General features: G+C 46.2%; 1 protein-coding gene across 5 annotated transcripts; it reads right to left on the bottom strand.

Annotated features, from left to right (window-relative positions):
• Positions 1-1,701: 1,701 nt before the first annotated feature.
• Positions 1,702-21,520, bottom strand: LOC109879045 (nucleoporin NUP35-like). 5 transcript variants are annotated; one of them, XM_031805621.1, is made up of 9 exons: positions 19,605-19,794; positions 17,588-17,743; positions 17,170-17,297; positions 16,244-16,301; positions 15,997-16,138; positions 15,669-15,738; positions 15,406-15,534; positions 15,105-15,260; positions 3,300-4,532 (listed from the first exon to the last, which is right to left on the bottom strand). In XM_031805621.1, exons 1-9 carry the CDS (start codon positions 19,615-19,617, stop codon positions 4,455-4,457), a joined length of 930 nt encoding a protein of 309 aa, XP_031661481.1. In that variant the 5' UTR covers positions 19,618-19,794; the 3' UTR covers positions 3,300-4,454. The 5 variants fall into 5 exon arrangements, with proteins under 5 accessions (XP_020326825.1, XP_031661481.1, XP_031661482.1 ...); XM_031805622.1 differs by lacking the exons at positions 3,300-4,532; positions 19,605-19,794 and adding exons at positions 9,033-9,144; positions 20,339-21,520; XM_031805620.1 differs by lacking the exon at positions 3,300-4,532 and adding an exon at positions 9,033-9,144 and having other exon boundaries at positions 19,605-20,028.
• Between the last annotated feature and the right edge of the window lie 169 nt (positions 21,521-21,689).

Below are 21,689 nucleotides of genomic sequence, written 5' to 3'. Positions count from 1 at the left end.
AGGTTTCTTACATTGTGTCTTCCAACTCCCCTGGTGTGATGTACATTTGCTGAAGCATTATGACAACTCTGCGTCACAGCGGTAGGGATTAGCTTAGCTGTGTTTGGGTCATTGATACGTTATTGTCTCAACGTAGCCTTATAGTGCTGTGAAAGGATCCAGGATCCCACATGATTTGGGTGGATCCCATCCTCCTTTATAAACTAGTTTTTGTTTCCAAAAGGTATGGAAATTGTCAATAAATGTTACACTCACAGAGCTAGGAAGAAGAAAAAAAGTTACAACCATTGAGCTGCAATAATCACGTAGCCAGTTGTGAAGAGAAAGAATCCTGCTAAAGGAGAGAGATTCAGAGAGGGCACAGGGTCAGATTTGATGGGTCTGTAGTTAGTGTCCGGCAGAGTCAATCAGCTCTTTAAAAATCCAGTTTCAACTGTTCAGAGTTGCCCTTAATAATGTAATTTAAAACCTCACATGGACTATGATGGAAATCGATTCTATGTCCTGACGTAGTCCATTCGGGAGCAGCTTAGTAATGTCATTTACTCAAGCTACGGTATAGGACATAGTTTTTGCACCAAGAACGGTCACTTTTCTTACCACGAAAAGCTGGCCAAAATCACTGGCTGCCGAGAAGGATGAGGAAATCTGCTACCGCTGCCACGCGTCACAGGATTTGGTTTGATTTCCCTTTATGGATGGGCGGGAGAGCAGGATAACTTGAGCCCGTTGCGTCTCTGTGTGTGTGTTTGACTTCATCCTCTTCTGATTTCTACCATCCTGAGATAATCAAATCTATATTTCTTATCATCCTTTCTGAATTGATGCATTTCCAGATGCCATTATGTCCGTAAAGTAATACCCAGCATAATAACCTCCTGCCCCAATACTAGAAGAAACTTCCTTTAATTTCATTGTGATCACTCTCATATAAGATTAGTCCAGGCCTAACATTGTCTTGCATCCTGACTGTTTTGTATTAGTTCTCATATATTTCCTTTACAGTGGCCCCGAAGCACACTTACTGTCAATTAGGTCCCGTAGGAAGGAGATGGATGGCAGGCACTGTTGTCTTGATGTCCCTGCCGGGTCACAACACTAAAATGACATCCTCGTTTGCCATCTTTTGGTTCATAGTCATGTGTTTTCAACCACCGGTTCCCATTCTGAGATAGTCAGATTTAATTTTTCTTGATTTTTATTTATTTATAAAGGAACACTTTTGGTAACACATTGTAGGTTACATCAGTGTAGAAAACAAATATCTTGCCTGCCTTGTCTTTGTATAAAGTTGTACATTTTCTCTCTTGGTTCCCTGGTGCTCGTCTGATTTGTTTGTTTTCCCCTTTTCTTGTTTGTGTAAAAGAAATGTGTTTTCAAGAACATCTCGCAAACAAAGTCAACTGAAATGCAGTAGTCTGGTACCGTAGTCTTGTTGATGGGCTAAGTAATACATTTTCCCTGGGAAATGTGTTAAGACATCAGGGAGTTTTAAATAACCCACATTGGGCAGTAGGTTGCCTATTCCGTAAGATATATTATTAATCATTTAAGACTGAGTTGTGTGAAAGTTAAACATTCTAGACTTGAGCACTTACTTTTATTTTTTTAATACACACATCAGGAAAACCTTATCTGTGGTCACTCATAGGACAGCATGTCCAAGCAAACCAAGACTGAAAATAAATCTAGAATGCAATATGGATGGATATGAATGTATTAATTTTAAAATCACAGAAGGCGTGGAGTCTAGCTTCTACTTCTTCAATCCAATATGTCCTTACATTGAGAGTGAACTGAAATTTAAATGAGTAGGCTAAATAGTGTAGGATGAATTTACATGAGTAGGCTAAATACAGTGTAGGCTAAATACAGTATAGGCTAAATGTAAATGAGTAGGCTAAATACAGTGTAGGCTAAATACAGTGTAGGCTAGTGTAGGCTATATTTAAAGAGTATGCTAAATATAGGCCATATTCACATGAGGTAGAAATGGACTTGTTGATATTAAAGCTGTAGGTCCAGAGGTAATTGTTTTGCTCCAGCCACAGATCTCATGCTCCGTAATGGAAATATCTCCATCTAGTGAGCACTTGTAGATGACATCACAGTAATCTACTGTCCGACAGCACCATCTAGTCGTGGCCTAGAAGCATTTTACTCAGGGTTTTGTTGGTTGACCTTGACATTTGCATACATGTGAATGTCAGAGATCCTGTGTGTCAGCCAGTAGAATACATTCAGTCCCAGTTGAAGTCAACAGAGACAACCAGATCACAGCGACAGTAACCATGACATCTTACACACTATTATATTCTTTGTAGATCCTGCGACATAACTTTAATTCTTTGAACTTTCACCTATTTTACACTGTGCTTTTTATTCTATTGTACCTCGAGTCGTCACGTGTGATGAAAAACACAAAAAGGTCACCGATACATTACATGCTTGTTACAAAGTCTGCACGCTTCATGGAAAATATTAGTGGCTAGTTTCCCTTGAATCATGAGTCAGGTGGTATGACATCTAGCTTACCATCAGCCCCAGGAGGGAAGGGTAGAATACAAGGCAGCTGATCAGGATGAATTCTCTCTACGACATCCATCCCTTCAAGGTCCTGTACCTTGCACCCCTAAAACAACTCACCAGGACAGGGACCTGGCACTCTGAATCAGTCTCCAGAGGGGTGGAGGGAGGGAGAGGAGAGAGAGAGGGGGGGTGGAGGGAGGGAGAGTGGCGTGGAGGAAGGGAGAGAGAGAGGTGTGGAGGGAGGGAGAGAGAGAGAGGGGGGGGTAGAGGGAGGGGTAAAAAAAAAAAAAAAAAGGTAGGATGAATCAGTCTCAGAGGTAGAAAAGCAGGGATGTAGGGTGAGCCAGTGCCTCCAGAGAGCAACAGATCAGTGTCACCTTCAACACCTGCGTCAGTTCCAACATCTCAGATTGAAAACAGAAAAACACAACACGCCTCGGGACTCACCTGCATGACCTTCCAACACAGACTTTAGAACCAAAACAAGTGGAAGCTTTACACGCATATCATGGCTTCACCCCCAAATGGTACCCTACTCCCAACGAAGAGCACTACTTTTGACCAGAGCCCTATAGATCCTGGTCAAAATTTGTGCACTAAAACAGGGAATACTGTGCCATTTGGGAGTCAGGAACTACCTACGTTGTAAAAAAAGAAGGTGGTGGATGTTGTAATAACTTCAGTTGCTGTGAATTTGTAGTTCAGATGAAGTCTAAGGAACCTAGTGGGTTGGAAGGAAATGAGCAATAGCCACCAGCTGGTGTCTACAATATGAAGCAATCTTTTCTTTAAAGATGGTCCGACTGGAATACAAACTAGAACATGACATGAGAGTTTACAGACCGACACGCAAACCTGGGAGAACAGTCAGAAGGTAAACAAAACAAAGTCAGAAGTCTTCAAGTAAAAGTAAAAACAGTCATCATTCAGGACTATGAAAACTCCGGCTGGATGGGGAAGGGAGGAAGGAGAGAAGAGGAGAAGGAGGAAGAGAATAGGGAGGAAGGAGAGAAGAGGAGAAGGAGGAAGAGAATAGGGAGGAAGGAGAGTAGAGGAGAAGGAGGAAGAGAGGGAAGGAAGATGGAGGAAGAGAAGGAAGAAATGATCAAATGGATGCACCATTTATTTAAAAACAGTAAGTGTCAGCTGAGATACAGTAGAAAAAGTCAACAGCTCATTGTAAATAGCTAGACAAAACAAAAATTATAATAATAAGTTTGAAAGCATAAAAAAAAAAAAAATCGTAATAAACAAAAATTCTGAAAAGTATGAGCCTTTCATAATTAACATTCTCTAGCGAACCACACAATCTCGCTCCCATTTCAACATCATGGTGTAAGACACTGACGTACAACCTTAACCTCTAATAGGCAAAGCAGCTCTTTACTTCAGATACTGTAAAATATCCCCCAAATGGAACCCTACAAACATTTTAAAAAGTACACTAATTTTGACCAGACCACTATGGGCCCTTGTCAAAAGTAGTGCACTGCATAGGGAATAGGGTGCCATTTGGTACAAACACAAGTATTCATTATGTGTGATTCATTTCATATCAAATCAAGACCAATAAAAAAATAATTTACTTTGTTTAAGTCTGTGTTGTTGGTCAATTTAGCAACGTGACTTTGGCACAAAAATAAAAACACTTTAACGCCTACACAAAATATCCGGTTGATTTCAAATCCCGTCCACCACATAAAGTGCATAGAAGTCACAGGGTTAAGTATATCAGTTACACACTGGATGTATCCCAAATAGCACCCTAATCCCTAGGGCCCTGGTAAAACGTAATGCAGTACGTAACGAATAGAGTGCTATTAGGGATACAGACAACTGACTCCGTAATGACAGAAGGCCAGTTGGACAGTTGGTCATTCCGTCTTGAGTTCTAAATAGGAAGCGTTCAGCCATTGGAGACCATCTCACCAGCCAAACATGTACTCCATCGCTTTGGAAACCAAACTGTCATCTTTCCTTGGAGTCTGTCTGTCAGCTACCACCTGAAATCAAAACACGTAACATGGTCAGTGAATTACAAAAACAGTCCCTATCACTAGAAACACAAAGCGTCACTTCATATCACATTTTTAAGACCGAAATCTATTGTTAATTTTTTTTTTTTTAAGTAATCGATCCATGCAGTCACATACTTCCTTCACCACGTTACAAACTACACGATTGAAAACAATGTATGGCTATTGTACTGATTGAGGTTTCTATACATTTGTATCCTGAGCTGTCCTTTCGCTGCACTCTAGTGGACATAGTGCTGGCTGTAGTCCTCAACGGCCTACACTACATGACCAAAAGTATGTGGACACCTGCTCAACGAACATCACATTCCCAAATCATGGGCATTAATATAGAGTTGCTGCTATAACAGCCTCCACTCTTCTGGGAAGGCTTTCCACTAGATGTTGGAACATTGCTGCTATAGCAGCCTCCACTCTTCTGGGAAGGCTTTCCACTAGATGTAGGAACATTGCTGCTATAACAGCCTCCACTCTTCTGGGAAGGCTTTCCACTAGATGTAGGAACATTGCTGCTATAACAGCCTCCACTCTTCTGGGAAGGCTTTCCACTAGATGTTGGAACATTGCTGCTATAACAGCCTCCACTCTTCTGGGAAGGCTTTCCACTAGATGTTGGAACATTGCTGCTATAACAGCCTCCACTCTTCTGGGAAGGCTTTCCACTAGATGTAGGAACATTGCTGCTATAACAGCCTCCACTCTTCTGGGAAGGCTTTCCACTAGATGTTGGAACATTGCTGCTATAACAGCCTCCACTCTTCTGGGAAGGCTTTCCACTAGATGTTGGAACATTGCTGCTATAGCAGCCTCCACTCTTCTGGGAAGGCTTTCCACTAGATGTTGGAACATTGCTGCTATAACAGCCTCTGCGAGTGACCAATTGAAGCTCACCATAGCTCACCATTAACGTCCTCTTTCCCAGGGGCAAGTAAAAAAATAAAAAAAAAGAATTTGGCAATCAAACAATTGGCTCCGATCAAAGCCTCTGGATACGATTAAGTTGCAATCACTGTCCTCTATTGTAGGCCTGCGATGACAGGCACGAGCAGTCTTTCAATCACTGTCCTCTCTATTGTAGGCCTGCGATGACAGGCACGAGCCGTCTTTCAATCACTGTCCTCTCTATTGTAGGCCTGCGATGACAGGCACGAGCCGTCTTTCAATCACGCAGTCATGATTGAAAGACTAAACTGCTAGAAGTAAAGATTGTAAACTGTCATGGGCAAAACATATTGATGCAGTAGTTGCTAAGATGGGGAGAAGTCTGTCCATAATAAAGCACTGCTCTGCCTTCTTAACAACACTATCAACAAGGCAGGTCCTACAGGCCCTAGTTTCTACCTTCTTAACAACACTATCAACAAGGCAGGTCCTACAGGCCCTAGTTTCTACCTTCTTAACAACACTATCAACAAGGCAGGTCCTACAGGCCCTAGTTTCTACCTTCTTAACAGCACTATCAACAAGGCAGGTCCTACAGGCCCTAGTTTCTACCTTCTTAACAGCACTATCAACAAGGCAGGTCCTACAGGCCCTAGTTTCTACCTTCTTAACAGCACTATCAACAAGGCAGGTCCTACAGGCCCTAGTTTCTACCTTCTTAACAGCACTATCAACAAGGCAGGTCCTACAGGCCCTAGTTTCTACCTTCTTAACAGCACTATCAACAAGGCAGGTCCTACAGGCCCTAGTTTCTACCTTCTTAACAGCACTATCAACAAGGCAGGTCCTACAGGCCCTAGTTTCTACCTTCTTAACAGCACTATCAACAAGGCAGGTCCTACAGGCCCTAGTTTCTACCTTCTTAACAGCACTATCAACAAGGCAGGTCCTACAGGCCCTAGTTTCTACCTTCTTAACAGCACTATCAACAAGGCAGGTCCTACAGGCCCTAGTTTCTACCTTCTTAACAACACTATCAACAAGGCAGGTCCTACAGGCCCTAGTTTCTACCTTCTTAACAGCACTATCAACAAGGCAGGTCCTACAGGCCCTAGTTTCTACCTTCTTAACAGCACTATCAACAAGGCAGGTCCTACAGGCCCTAGTTTCTACCTTCTTAACAGCACTATCAACAAGGCAGGTCCTACAGGCCCTAGTTTCTACCTTCTTAACAGCACTATCAACAAGGCAGGTCCTACAGGCCCTAGTTTCTACCTTCTTAACAACACTATCATCAACAAGGCAGGTCCTACAGGCCCTAGTTTCTACCTTCTTAACAACACTATCATCAACAAGGCAGGTCCTACAGGCCCTAGTTTCTACCTTCTTAACAGCACTATCAACAAGGCAGGTCCTACAGGCCCTAGTTTCTACCTTCTTAACAGCACTATCAACAAGGCAGGTCCTACAGGCCCTAGTTTCTACCTTCTTAACAGCACTATCAACAAGGCAGGTCCTACAGGCCCTAGTTTCTACCTTCTTAACAGCACTATCAACAAGGCAGGTCCTACAGGCCCTAGTTTCTACCTTCTTAACAGCACTATCAACAAGGCAGGTCCTACAGGCCCTAGTTTCTACCTTCTTAACAACACTATCAACAAGGCAGGTCCTACAGGGCCTAGTTTCTACCTTCTTAACAGCACTATCAACAAGGCAGGTCCTACAGGCCCTAGTTTCTACCTTCTTAACAGCACTATCAACAAGGCAGGTCCTACAGGCCCTAGTTTCTACCTTCTTAACAGCACTATCAACAAGGCAGGTCCTACAGGCCCTAGTTTCTACCTTCTTAACAGCACTATCAACAAGGCAGGTCCTACAGGCCCTAGTTTCTACCTTCTTAACAGCACTATCAACAAGGCAGGTCCTACAGGCCCTAGTTTCTACCTTCTTAACAGCACTATCAACAAGGCAGATCCTACAGGCCCTAGTTTCTACCTTCTTAACAGCACTATCAACAAGGCAGGTCCTACAGGCCCTAGTTTCTACCTTCTTAACAGCACTATCAACAAGGCAGGTCCTACAGGCCCTAGTTTCTACCTTCTTAACAGCACTATCAACAAGGCAGGTCCTACAGGCCCTAGTTTCTACCTTCTTAACAGCACTATCAACAAGGCAGGTCCTACAGGCCCTAGTTTCTACCTTCTTAACAGCACTATCAACAAGGCAGGTCCTACAGGCCCTAGTTTCTACCTTCTTAACAGCACTATCAACAAGGCAGGTCCTACAGGCCCTAGTTTCTACCTTCAGAACAGCACTATCAACAAGGCAGGTCCTACAGGCCCTAGTTTTGTCACACCTTGACTACACCTGGACTACTGTTCAGTCATGTGGTCAGTTGACACTAAGAGGGACTGAGGAAAATTGCAATGGTCTCAGAACAGGGCGGCACGGCTGGCCCTTAGATGTACACAGAGAGCTAACATTAATAATATGCATGTCAATCTCTCCTGGCTCCAAGTGGAGGTGAGATTCACAAATACAAGTAGTGATGAAGTCAGAGATGTTGAATGCACAGAGCTGTCTGTCTAAACTACTGGCACACAGTTCGGACACCCATGCATACCCCATAAGACATGCCACCAGAGGTCTCTTCACAGTCCCCAAGTCCAGAACAGACTATGGGAGGCACACAGTCCTACATAGAGTAATGACTACATGGAACTCTATTCCACAGTACTACATAGAGCCATGACTACATGGAACTCTATTCCACAGTACTACATAGAGCCATGACTACATGGAACTCTATTCCACAGTCCTACATAGAGTAATGACTACATGAAACTCTATTCCACAGTACTACATAGAGCCATGACTACATGGAACTCTATTCCACAGTACTACATAGAGTAATGACTACATGGAACTCTATTCCACAGTCCTACATAGAGTAATGACTACATGGAACTCTATTCCACAGTACTACATAGAGTAATGACTACATGGAACTCTATTCCACAGTCCTACATAGAGTAATGACTACATGAAACTCTATTCCACAGTACTACATAGAGTAATGACTACATGGAACTCTATTCCACAGTCCTACATAGAGCCATGACTACATGGAACTCTATTCCACAGTACTACATAGAGTAATGACTACATGGAACTCTATTCCACAGTACTACATAGAGTCATGACTACATGGAACTCTATTCCACAGTACTACATAGAGCCATGACTACATGGAACTCTATTCCACAGTACTACATAGAGCCATGACTACATGGAACTCTATTCCACATCAGGTAACTGATGCAGCAGTAAAATCAGGTTTTAAATACAGATAACAATACACCTTATGGAACAGCGGGGACTGTAACATACGCACAATTGGATTTTGTGTTATAGATGTGTGGTAGTAGAGTAGAGGCCCGAGGGCACACAGTGTGTTGTGAAATCTGTTATGAATGTATTGTAAATGTTTTTGACAGAACCCAGGAAGAGTCTGCTGCTGCCAGGGATCCATAACAAACACAAAATGTGCACATTTGTTGACATTCATTGCTAGTTAGTGAGTTATTTGCCCAGTTATAGCTCACTTTTGGACAGCAATGAAAATCCTGGAACAGTAATGGTGTGCATCACCCGTGTGTGTGTCAGTGGGCCGACAGACAGCAGGCAAAATAATGATCTACAGAGGAAACAGATAACCAATTCAAAACAGTGTAGTATGGCTGGTTATCACGCTAGTTAACTATCAGCATGTATTAAAAGAGATGTCGTCAGTGTACTCCTGTTTTATTTATTTAACTAGCTTAACTATTAACATGTATTAAATGGCACTCACGTCCTAATATACTTGATTTATTTAACATTTATTGAACAAGGCAAGTCAGTTAAGGGGAACAGTGGGTTTAACTGCCTTGTTTGGTGGCAAAACAACATTTAGTTTTTTTTAAGGGACACAATCCAGCAACCTTTCGGTTCCTGGCCCAACGCTCTAGCCACTAGGCCGCCCCGACGCTCTAGCCACTAGGCCGCCCCGACGCTCTAGCCACTAGGCTACCTGCCGCCCCGACGCTCTAACCACTAGGCTACCTGCCGCCCCTACGCTCTAACCACTAGGCTACCTGCCGCCCCTACGCTCTAACCACTAGGCTACCTGCCGCCCCTACGCTCTAACCACTAGGCTACCTGCCGCCCCTACGCTCTAACCACTAGGCTACCTGCCGCCCCTACGCTCTAACCACTAGGCTACCTGCCACCCCACTTTCCACCGGCACTTGTGTATAACCGCAAATGGTGGGCACGCAGTTGATAAGCGAGCACAGTTGAACCCCAATGCCGCATAGTCAGGTTGTAAAATAGTCTGTAGAACTCGAATCTGGCTAGGATTCTTCTCTATTCAATACTGACAATGTAATTCTGACAGTTCAAATAGATTCTTAGAATGGCCTAATTGACAAGTAACTCCTATGCTTTCAAGAACTCCCCTGAAAACTGAATATTTTAACCTTACAAATAGATCAACATCTTAGGTCGCTACCTCACCCACCTTAGCAATTTGATTAAAAAGGTTCAATTGAACGAGTGAATTATTTTATAAAAATGACAGAAGCATTTGTTTGTAATTGTAGTGTTGCAGGGTGGATAACCATCTTCCTCTAGGAGAGATACTGGGTGAGAGGGGAGGCCAACCATCCTCTAGGAGAGCTACTGGGTGAGCGGGGAGGCCAACTATCCTCTAGGAGAGATACTGGGTGAGAGGGGAGGCCAACCATCCTCCAGGAGAGCGGAGAGGTCAACCATCCTCTAGGAGAGATACTGGGTGAGAGGGGAGGCCAACCATCCTCTAGGAGAGCTACTGGGTGAGCGGGGAGGCCAACCATCCTCCAGGAGAGATACTGGGTGAGAGGGGAGGCCAACCATCCTCCAGGAGAGATACTGGGTGAGCGGAGAGGTCAACCATCCTCCAGGAGAGATACTGGGTGAGAGGGGAGGCCAACCATCCTCCAGGAGAGCGGAGAGGTCAACCATCCTCCAGGAGAGATACTGGGTGAGAGGGGAGGCCAACCATCCTCCAGGAGAGCGGAGAGGTCAACCATCCTCCAGGAGAGATACTGGGTGAGCGGAGAGGTCAACCATCCTCCAGGAGATACTGGGTGAGCAGGGAGGCAAACCATCCTCCAGGAGAGATACTGGGTGAGCGGGGGGGTGGGAATCAACCATCCTCCAGGAGAGATACTGGGTGAGCGGGGGGGTGGGAATCAACCATCCTCCAGGAGAGATACTGGGTGAGCGGGGGGGTGGGAATCAACCATCCTCCAGGAGAGATACTGGGTGAGCGGGGGGGTGGGAATCAACCATCCTCCAGGAGAGATACTGGGTGAGCGGGGGGGTGGGAATCAACCATCCTCCAGGAGAGTTACTGGGTGAGCGGGGGGGTGGGAATCAACCATCCTCCAGGAGAGATACTGGGTGAGCGGGGAGGCCAACCATCCTCCAGGAGAGATACTGGGTGAGCGGGGAGGCCAACCATCCTCCAGGAGAGATACTGGGTGAGCGGGGAGGCCAACCATCCTCCAGGAGAGATACTGGGTGAGCGGGGAGGCCAACCATCCTCCAGGAGAGCTACTGGGTGAGAGGGGAGGCCAACCATCCTCCAGGAGAGCTACTGGGTGAGAGGGGAGGCCAACCATCCTCTAGGAGAGCTACTGGGTGAGAGGGGAGGCCAACCATCCTCTAGGAGAGCTACTGGGTGAGAGGGGAGGCCAACCATCCTCTAGGAGAGCTACTGGGTGAGAGGGGAGGCCAACCATCCTCTAGGAGAGCTACTGGGTGAGAGGGGAGGCCAACCATCCTCTAGGAGAGCTACTGGGTGAGAGGGGAGGCCAACCATCCTCTAGGAGAGCTACTGGGTGAGAGGGGAGGCCAACCATCCTCTAGGAGAGCTACTGGGTGAGAGGGGAGGCCAACCATCCTCTAGGAGAGCTACTGGGTGAGAGGGGAGGCCAACCATCCTCTAGGAGAGATACTGGGTGAGAGGGGAGGCCAACCATCCTCTAGGAGAGATACTGGGTGAGAGGGGAGGCCAACCATCCTCTAGGAGAGATACTGGGTGAGAGGGGAGGCCAACCATCCTCTAGGAGAGATACTGGGTGAGAGGGGAGGCCAACCATCTTCTAGGAGAGATACTGGGTGAGAGGGGAGGCCAACCATCCTCCAGGAGAGATACTGGGTGAGAGGGGAGGCCAACCATCCTCCAGGAGAGCGGGGAGGTCAACCGTCCTCCAGGAGAGCTACTGGGTGAGAGGGGAGGCCAACCATCCTCCAGGAGAGCAGGGAGGCCAACCATCCTCCAGGAGAGATACTGGGTGAGAGGGGAGGCCAACCATCATCCAGGAGAGCGGGGAGGTCAACCGTCCTCCAGGAGAGATACTGGGTGAGAGGGGAGGCCAACCATCCTCCAGGAGAGCAGGGAGGCCAACCATCCTCCAGGAGAACTACTGGGTGAGAGGGGAGGCCAACCATCCTCTAGGAGAGCTACTGGGTGAGCGGGGAGGCCAACCATCCTCCAGGAGAGATACTGGGTGAGAGGGGAGGCCAACCATCCTCCAGGAGAGATACTGGGTGAGAGGGGAGGCCAACCATCCTCCAGGAGAGATACTGGGTGAGAGGGGAGGCCAACCATCCTCCAGGAGAGATACTGGGTGAGAGGGGAGGCCAACCATCCTCCAGGAGAGATACTGGGTGAGGTCAACCATCCTCCAGGAGAGATACTGGGTGAGGTCAACCATCCTCCAGGAGAGATACTGGGTGAGGTCAACCATCCTCCAGGAGAGATACTGGGTGAGCGGGGGGGGATCAACCATCCTCCAGGAGAGCGGAGAGGTCAACCATCCTCCAGGAGAGATACTGGGTGAGCGGGGAGGCCAACCATCCCCCAGGAGAGATACTGGGTGAACAGGCTTTTATTCCAGCCCTGCTCTCACAACCCACATTGTAAAAAAAAAAGCTACTTCTCAACAGGACCTTGATAAGCGGACTCCGGTGTGTTTAAGCAGGGTTGGACCAAAAGCCTGCACACCCAGTAACTCTCCAGGTGGAGGGTTGACGGGCCACATGTGTTTTGCACAGCAGCCTATAAGTGCAGTGTTTTACTTTGTGGGGTGTTAAGTGCCTTGCTCAAGGCTACAACGGCAGGAGATGGTGTCTTATACATGGGATCAGAGACCAGCAGCCTTCCAGTGTCAATACCAGTGATATATAAAAAATAAAAATTGAAATTCAACCTTTATTTAACTAGGCAAGTCAGTTAAGAATGTGTTCTTATTTACAATGACGGCCTACACCGGCCAAACCCAGACGACGCTGGGCCAATTGTGAGCCGCCGGGACTCTCAATCACGGCCAGATGTGATATAACCTGGATTAATTAAGGTTATTTTGGTTAAGTTGTTCCTTGCAACATGGAAAAATCTAGTCAAATGTTGTTCTGACAATTAAGAAATAAGGTATAGCACTGGCTTCCAACCCCTACTGGATTGGCTGACAATAGCTGCTGATATGTAGCACTACCTAGCTTGCGAGGCTAGCACCACATGAGGGCAAGGCTAGCACCACCTAGCTTGCGAGGCTAGCACCACATGAGGGCAAGGCTAGCACCACCTAGCTTGCGAGGCTAGCACCACATGAGGGCAAGGCTAGCACTACCTAGCTTGCGAGGCTAGCACCACATGAGGGCAAGGCTAGCACCACCTAGCTTGCGAGGCTAGCACCACATGAGGGCAAGGCTAGCACTACCTAGCTTGCGAGGCTAGCACCACATGAGGGCAAGGCTAGCACTACCTAGCTTGCGAGGCTAGCACCACATGAGGGCAAGGCTAGCACTACCTAGCTTGCGAGGCTAGCACCACATGAGGGCAAGGCTAGCACTACCTAGCTTGCGAGGCTAGCACCACATGAGGGCAAGGCTAGCACTACCTAGCTTGTGAGGCTAGCACCACATGAGGCCAAGGCTAGCACTACCTAGCTTGTGAGGCTAGCACCACATGAGGGCAAGGCTAGCACTACCTAGCTTGTGAGGCTAGCACCACATGAGGCCAAGGCTAGCACTACCTAGTTTGTGAGGCTAGAACCACATGAGGGCAAGGCTAGCACTACCTAGCTTGTGAGGCTAGCACCACATGAGGGCAATGCTAGCACTACCTACCATTCCAGTGTTTAATTGCTATATTGTAATTACTTCGCCACCATGGCCTATTTATTGCCTTACCTCTCTTATCCTCCCTCATCTGCACAAGCTGTATATGGATTTTTCTACTGTATTATTGATTGTTTATTCCATGTGTAACTCTGTTGTTGTTGAATTGCTTTGCTTTATCTTGGCCAGGTCGCAGTTGCAAATGAGAACTTGTTCTCAACTGGCCAACCTGGTTAAATAAAGGTGTTCTCAACTAGCCTACCTGGTTAAATAAAGGTGTTCTCAACTAGCCTACCTGGTTAAATAAAGGTGTTCTCAACTAGCCTACCTGGTTAAATAAAGGTGTTCTCAACTAGCCTACCTGGTTAAATAAAGGTGAAATGAATAAAAATACATGCACCACGCGAGGGCGAGGCTGGCACCACGCGAGGGCGAGGCTGGCACCACGCGGGGGCGAGGCTGGCACCACGCGGGGGCGAGGCTGGCACCACGCGGGGGCGAGGCTGGCACCACGCGGGGGCGAGGCTGGCACCACGCGAGGGCGAGGCTGGCACCACGCGAGGGCGAGGCTGGCACCACGCGAGGCTGGCACCACGCGGGGGCGAGGCTGGCACCACGCGGGGGCGAGGCTGGCACCACGCGGGGGCGAGGCTGGCACCACGCGAGGGCGAGGCTGGCACCACGCGAGGGCGAGGCTGGCACCACGCGAGGGCGAGGCTGGCACCACGCGAGGGCGAGGCTGGCACCACGCGAGGGCGAGGCTGGCACCACGCGAGGGCGAGGCTGGCACCACGCGAGGGCGAGGCTGGCACCACGCGAGGGCGAGGCTGGCACCACGCGAGGGCGAGGCTGGCACCACGCGGGGGCGAGGCTGGCACCACGCGGGGGCGAGGCTGGCACCACGCGGGGGCGAGGCTGGCACCACGCAGGGGCGAGGCTGGCACCACGCAGGGGCGAGGCTGGCACCACGCGAGGGCGAGGCTGGCACCACGCGAGGGCGAGGCTGGCACCACGCGAGGGCGAGGCTGGCACCACGCGAGGCTGGCACCACGCGGGGGCGAGGCTGGCACCACGCGGGGGCGAGGCTGGCACCACGCGGGGGCGAGGCTGGCACCACGCGGGGGCGAGGCTGGCACCACGCGAGGGCGAGGCTGGCACCACGCGAGGGCGAGGCTGGCACCACGCGAGGGCGAGGCTGGCACCACGCGAGGGCGAGGCTGGCACCACGCGAGGGCGAGGCTGGCGTGGTTAGGTCAGTGACGCTTGTATAGTGTATATTACCAGTAAAGCAATGCTGCCAAAACGGTTCCTTTGAACATACCTTGACAATAAAAATAAAAACATTAAATTATATGAAGAGTGCCATGGTCCTCGTCTTTTTTCATGTGCCAAACAAACTTCTATTGGTTTGGCAATTAAGTATTGAATGGTTAAACTCCCTGATCCTACCTGGTAGTCACTGCTGCAGGCCTTATAGGCTGCACTGAGGGGCCTCATTGAGGAGCGAGGTGTAGTGACATGGTGGCTGGGGGTTCCATTTCTGACTGGAGGAGTAAACACTGAGCCAGAGGAGGTAGAGCCTCGGTCTGAGCTCTCCATCACATTCTGAGAGAGACCCGAGACAAAAAAAGAAATATGTTTTTATTTATTTAAAATGTGGACTTTTCAGTTGAATTATTCTTACAGGGTAAATTCCAATTATCACAAAATGAAAGTTTTCCTAATTTAAAAATTACTCAGAGTGATTTACCTTATCGATGCATGGTTTAACACCAATCATTATAGCCTCGCCAAAAATCTTCCCGTCTTTACTAAGAGCTTTTCTCGCTTGTAGTTTTGACTGATATTGAAAGTGCATCCAGTTACCAGTGTTGGACATCTAGTAGAACAAGAGAACAGAATGATGTGACAGGACAGAACACACAGACACAAATATAAGCGCACACAACAAAAAATACACACGCACTCACACACACTTGAACATTATTTTCAAAAGAATGCAAATATTGTTACCACGTGTTTCGTTATGTTTCCATACTGGGCGAACTGCAACAGAATATAAGACGCGGAGGCCGGAGGGAACCTGTTTTTAACAAAAATGCATTAGTCATTCAGGAAGCTGTTTATTTTTCACCTCGATAATCCCATTCTATGGGTGCTGCATTGTGGGCCACAGATCAAAACACATTCGGTGTTTAAGGTCTTCCTTAAAAGTGAACGGAGAGGATTTGATTGGTCCTCCAGTGAAAACTCTGTCCAGGTGATCTATAAAAGAATGTACCCAATCATTTCAACAGTTAAAAGTTAGATATTAGGGGGGGGTGCAATACCAGGAACATACCCAAATACAGTGATCCATGTATCATCTAGATGGTCTTCAGAAGACAGTGCATCTCCCTGAGTGAAGAAAGGGTCTACTTGGGCTGGAGACATTGTTGACTTGGCCTGCTGACCGGTACTAGCAGGACTAAATAGACTGGACGCTATCAGAGAAAATTAGGACATACCTGAGAAATCACTCCCCTAGTAAAAATAAAATGGGTACAAATAAGTTAGAAGGTTTTGGTTTTTTATTCATTCTCGCTCACCTGTTCCTGGTGTGACAGCCATATAACCAGACAGTGGGGTTTGCATCATTGAGAAGGGCTAAGAGAAGATAACATCTAAAATTATTACATGTCGTCTTAACGTAGATACACAACTCAAAAGCAAAAGCTTCCGGTGAGATGCTAATATAGCAGGTGTAGAATCACTAGCGTTTGGTTAGAACACTTGCCTGGATAAAGCAACAGACCCCAGAGTGACTAAAGAGTCTGAGGGCTCCGATGTGATCTGCATGATGCATCCATAACGAAAGGAGCTGTGCTTTTACATTGTTGTTTGTGCTGTCGCTCAAACACCAACAACACCTGCGCACCAAACCCTTGCTTTTCAAATCCAAACAGCGAGAGATCTCAATCGCTTCAAAGCTAAAAGCAGCGTTACCCGGCCAGTGGGCCCACAGCATTCCTGCTCACTGGCCAAACCAGTGGTCAGCCAGGCTATTAGAACACTGTCTGTGAGTATAAAGTGTCCAGACCAGTGACCAGGCTATTAGAACACTGCTCTGAGTGTAAAGTGTCCAGACCAGTGACCAGGCTATTAGAACACTGCTCTGTGAGTGTAAAGTGTCCAGACCAGTGACCAGGCTATTAGAACACTGCTCTGTGAGTGTAAAGTGTCCAGACCAGTGACCAGGCTATTAGAACACTGCCTGTGAGTGTAAAGTGTCCAGACCAGTGACCAGGCTATTAGAACACTGCCTGTGAGTGTAAAGTGTCCAGACCAGTGACCAGGCTATTAGAACACTGCCTGTGAGTGTAAAGTGTCCAGACCAGTGACCAGGCTATTAGAACACTGCTCTGTGAGTGTAAAGTGTCCAGACCAGTGACCAGGCTATTAGAACACTGCTCTGTGAGTGTAAAGTGTTGTTACACATAAGGAGAGGGATGGAACCTACTGTGTTAAAACGTACCTGTTTATGTGCACCCATAGGGGACATCCCGATGGCAGGACTGGAGAGATCATCATAGATACTCCTGACTGGAGGGGCCCCACTCTTGTCTTTAGGTGTAGGAACTACAGGTTGGGGGGGAGAGCCACCTAACAGAGCGAGGGTTAGAGAAACAGTCAGGGATCAATCGGAAATAGCGCAGAGAGGACCGACGGCCTTTGTCAGAACACGACACAAAGTGAAAGTAACAGATCTGATAGTAACAAATAAGGTGTTTTAAAGCAAGTTAGGCCGATCAAGCTGGAGGAGTTAGCTAGCCTAATTTGTCTATGAATGGGATGTTAGATAATGACATGACAGATTGGAAAGTCAGCTCACTAGCTATTTGTTTTAACTAGTAAATGACAAAATGACCCCCCGAAAGCAAACTCTCCCTCACCTGCTTGAAATGGTGACCTCATTTCCATGACCCCAAATGACCGAGGCTGGGGTGTGACAGGTGCTGGCAGATCCCCCATCAAAAACCCAGGAAGGAACTGGGCACCCAGGCCGGGTTTATGCGATGTTGGGGAACCCAGAGTCATTGGTTCTGTGCCTAGGGGGGGACACATGGCAGGTAACATTAGTTAGCAAAGCTATTACGTTAACTACACTCAATTATAATATAAAAAGCAACAATTGAGTTAGAGTTCATATAAGGAAATCAGTCCATTTTAAATTCATTAGGCCCTAAATCTATGGCTTCCATATGACTGAGAATACAGATATGCATCTGTTGGTCAGATACCTTAAAAAAATAAAAAGTAGGGGCGTGAATCAGAAAACCAGTCAGTATCTGGTGAGACCATAATTTTCCTCATGCAGCGTAACATCTCCTTTGTGTGGCCGATGTGAAATGGCTAGCTAGTTAGCGGTGGTGCGCGCTAATAGTGTTTCAGTCGGTGACGTCACTCGCTCTGAGACCTAAAAGTAGTGGTTCCCCTTTGCTCTGCAAGGGCCGCGGCTTCTGTGGAGCGATGGGTAACGATGCTTCGTGAGTGACTGGTTGATGTGTGCAGAGGGTCCCTGGTTAGGGAGCGAGGACAGGGACGGAGTTGATCAGGCTGTTGATTGTGGCCTGTGGAATGTTGTCCCGCTCCTCTTCAATGGCGGTGCAACGTTATCAGTGGGAACTGGAACATGCGGTCATACACGTCTATCCAGAACATACCAAATGTAGACAATGGGTGAAATGTCTGGTGAGTATGCACATTATGGTGCCCCCCAAAAAAAACAATGCAACAAAGTGCATAAATTAAAGGTGAAACAGTGTTTTTCATTCATGAACTCAGATTTTTTTTTGGGGGGGGTTACCATGATCTTTCAAGCCTCTGTTTTGGATTAATGACAGTGTGCGGCTCTCCATTTGTCAGTATTCTGATTTTGACTCCTACGCATCTGAAACAGGTGCAGCAATTCTTAAATTGTGCAAATCCAGTTTCATCAGTTGTCTGGTCTCAGACAAGAGGTGGCTTATGGTAGAAAAATTCATATTAAATTATCTGGCAACAGCTAATGGACATTCCTGCAGTCATTATGCCAATTGCACACTCCCTCAAAACATCTGTGGCATTGTGTTGTAAAACAAAAAAATTCACATTTTAGAGTGGTTTTATTGTCCCCACAAGATGCACGTGTGTAAAACACATGCTGTTTAATCAGCTTCTTGATATGACACAATTTTTGGGATCTATTATTTCAGCTCATGAAACATGTTGCATTTAGATTTTTGTTCAGTATAGTTGTTGGCACAATGGTACCTAGCTTTGGATCTTTGTTATTAGCTAACTAAAGTTAGTCTATTGCCTCTTCCACATTGTTAGCCAATTAAGTTACCTAAGTTAGTTGGCTAGTAACTAGGTAATTAACGTTAGCTATACTATTTATTTAATCAGGCAAGTTGTTTAAGAACAAATTATTATTTTCAATAACGGCCTACACGGGCCAAACTCAGACGACGTTGGGCCAATTATGCGCCGCCCTATTGGACTCCCAAACACGGTCGGTTGTGATACAGCCTGGAATCGAACCAGGGTCTGTAGTTACGCCTCTAGCACTGAGATGCAGTGCCTTTAGACCGCTGCACCACTCGGGAGCCCCTATACACATTCCAACGTATTGCCATAGTTTGATAACTAAAGTAACTAGCTACTATAGTTTGTTGGTTGGCAAGCCAACTGTGCCCACCAGGGATGTATTTACTTTAGTAGCTTGTAAGAACCTCAAAACGTAATTTAAAAAAATAAACACGGGTCAATTTAGTTTTATAGTCTAGTTTCCTAGCAAGCCACTAACATTACATAAAACTGTCTAAAGAAGCCAACTCATGTGACAATGTACTAGCACTAGCACTAGCAGTACTGTCTCTTGGTTAGTTACCTAGCTAGACAAGAGGAAAAAAGGGTTAAGCTACCCACCTTGGAAATCCATCCTAAGGGACCACCGATTGTACCAAACCTTGGAACCAAATTATATAATAATATATATTTAAAATATATATATATATATAGAATAACAAATTCACGCGAATGAAGCAACAAAACGGATATGTATCTTTAAACACACCACCGGACACGCACCTTAAATTTTCAAATTCTGTCGGAAATCTCGCGTTATTTCGGCACCGGTATTCACGCAGCTAGCACGCTGGGCTGCGTAATGGTTCTGTGTTCAGGCAAATGTGATGATGGAATGTTTCATTGAAGCCAGTGAAAACAACATTTATGTATTAGCTAGAAGCTAGACATTATTGGGGAAAAAACTGTAAAGTTATATCTTACTGCAAAGAGGAAAAACGTAGCGCATCTAAATCAACACGGGGAAGAAAAGACAAAAATAATGGCGAGGCTGTCGGAAGTTGCAAAATTATTGCGGAAGTTATCATAAATAAGCAAGTTTGTTGTGATTTACCACACACGTTCACGACATTGAATGATAGATACTGTAAATGCAAAATGTATAGAAATGAGCACACACGGAGGAAATTACCAGTTAACATAAATTACCAGTTATGTTCTGCAGAACATGCTGAATTTATTGGCTTGAATACAACATTTCTGCATCAATTAGGCTACATCCGCTGCAGTTCATTGCATAACACCCAACACACAATAAAGCGTTAGCAAATTATGATAATCAAACAAATGTATACCTTTATGTGAAGGAGGTGATCACCTATACTGTAGGACTATACAGTTTTCATCGAACGCAGGCTTTTGTCTCTCTGTTACGTTATTGAGCATTGCCATAGTATGGTTTGGCATGTAAATGATTTACAATCAGGAAGTTTGATAGTAACTCCATACAGTTTAAATAGGCCAGTCTTCTCTGGCTCTCTCCCCTGACTCTAGTGACTGCCGTCAGCTGACTACTTGACTGGCATGCCGGTATACTCTTAACCCAAGTTGGGACATCTTTAAAAGGAGTCTGATACTGTAATATTTATAGGCAGGTCTACATGAATAGCAGTACATATGCCATAAACAGCATAAATGTGCACTGTGCTGTACCTTGTATCCATCAGTCCCTCTGGCAAAAAAGATATTATCTTTGGTCTGCTTTGTATGTTGAAGTACAGTCATAATTCTGACAATTACAAATAAGGTAAATCATGTGATTCATGTCTAGTGAACGAGAATAACTGCAGGCCTTATTGTGACTCAAACAAACCATAAAGTAGAGCTACGGCTTTAATCGAGGAATTCGTTGCTTGATGCGCTTCAGGCCTACATTATAGGCGTATATTTGTTTATATCTGTGTTTTTTGTCGGTTGCTGTGTAGCCTTCCTTGTAATCGGGAGAGAATAACCGTGACTATAGCAAATACTATTGAGAACAACACGCAGATTACTTGTATTGATTAGTTCTGAATCAGACAGTTATCAATGCTGCCAGATGCCATCATGAACATGCCTTTTCTTTTGTGTGTACTGTAGGCCTAGTGTAGTGTGGGCCTATACACTGCAGTGCATAATACTCTAAATAAAGCCTATGTTCAGTGTTCTCTAGTCGAAATGTTTTTTGAAAAGTATACAAATTGAGAACTAACGCAAATGCACATGGTAGAAATAAAATTATTCGATAATGCGAGGATATTTTTCTTCGTCTCTCGGCCGTCGGGCGTAGAACTCGACATTGTGCTCCTTGAATAAATACATCCTCCACCCCCTTTTGCTTCAAAAAACCAACGCTACAACCAATGTTAAAATCTTAGAATAAAAAAGACGGTGCCAAACCTCAATTACATTTATTTTGAGTACCGTAATATATATATGTTGTAATATGCTTCTCAGTGAGATCCGCATGCGCTTCCCGACTTGCTTTTTCTTTGCATTCCTTTCTTGTCACGCATGCGCAGACGGCTCTTATTGCCATTACCTTATTTGGATATGGTAATTTTCAACTTCAAACAGCCTATCAGTGACCGAATGCGTTATCACGTGATGCTCAAAGATCGCTTGGGAGGCGGTGTCAAGTGTGGAGCTGACTTTAAAAGCAGTGGG

Source organism: Oncorhynchus kisutch, linkage group LG26, assembly GCF_002021735.2.
Source record: "Oncorhynchus kisutch isolate 150728-3 linkage group LG26, Okis_V2, whole genome shotgun sequence".
NCBI classification, from domain to species: Eukaryota; Metazoa; Chordata; class Actinopteri; order Salmoniformes; family Salmonidae; genus Oncorhynchus; species Oncorhynchus kisutch.
Note: the sequence above shows the minus strand (reverse complement) of the source record. Positions and strands in the feature narration are given on the sequence as shown.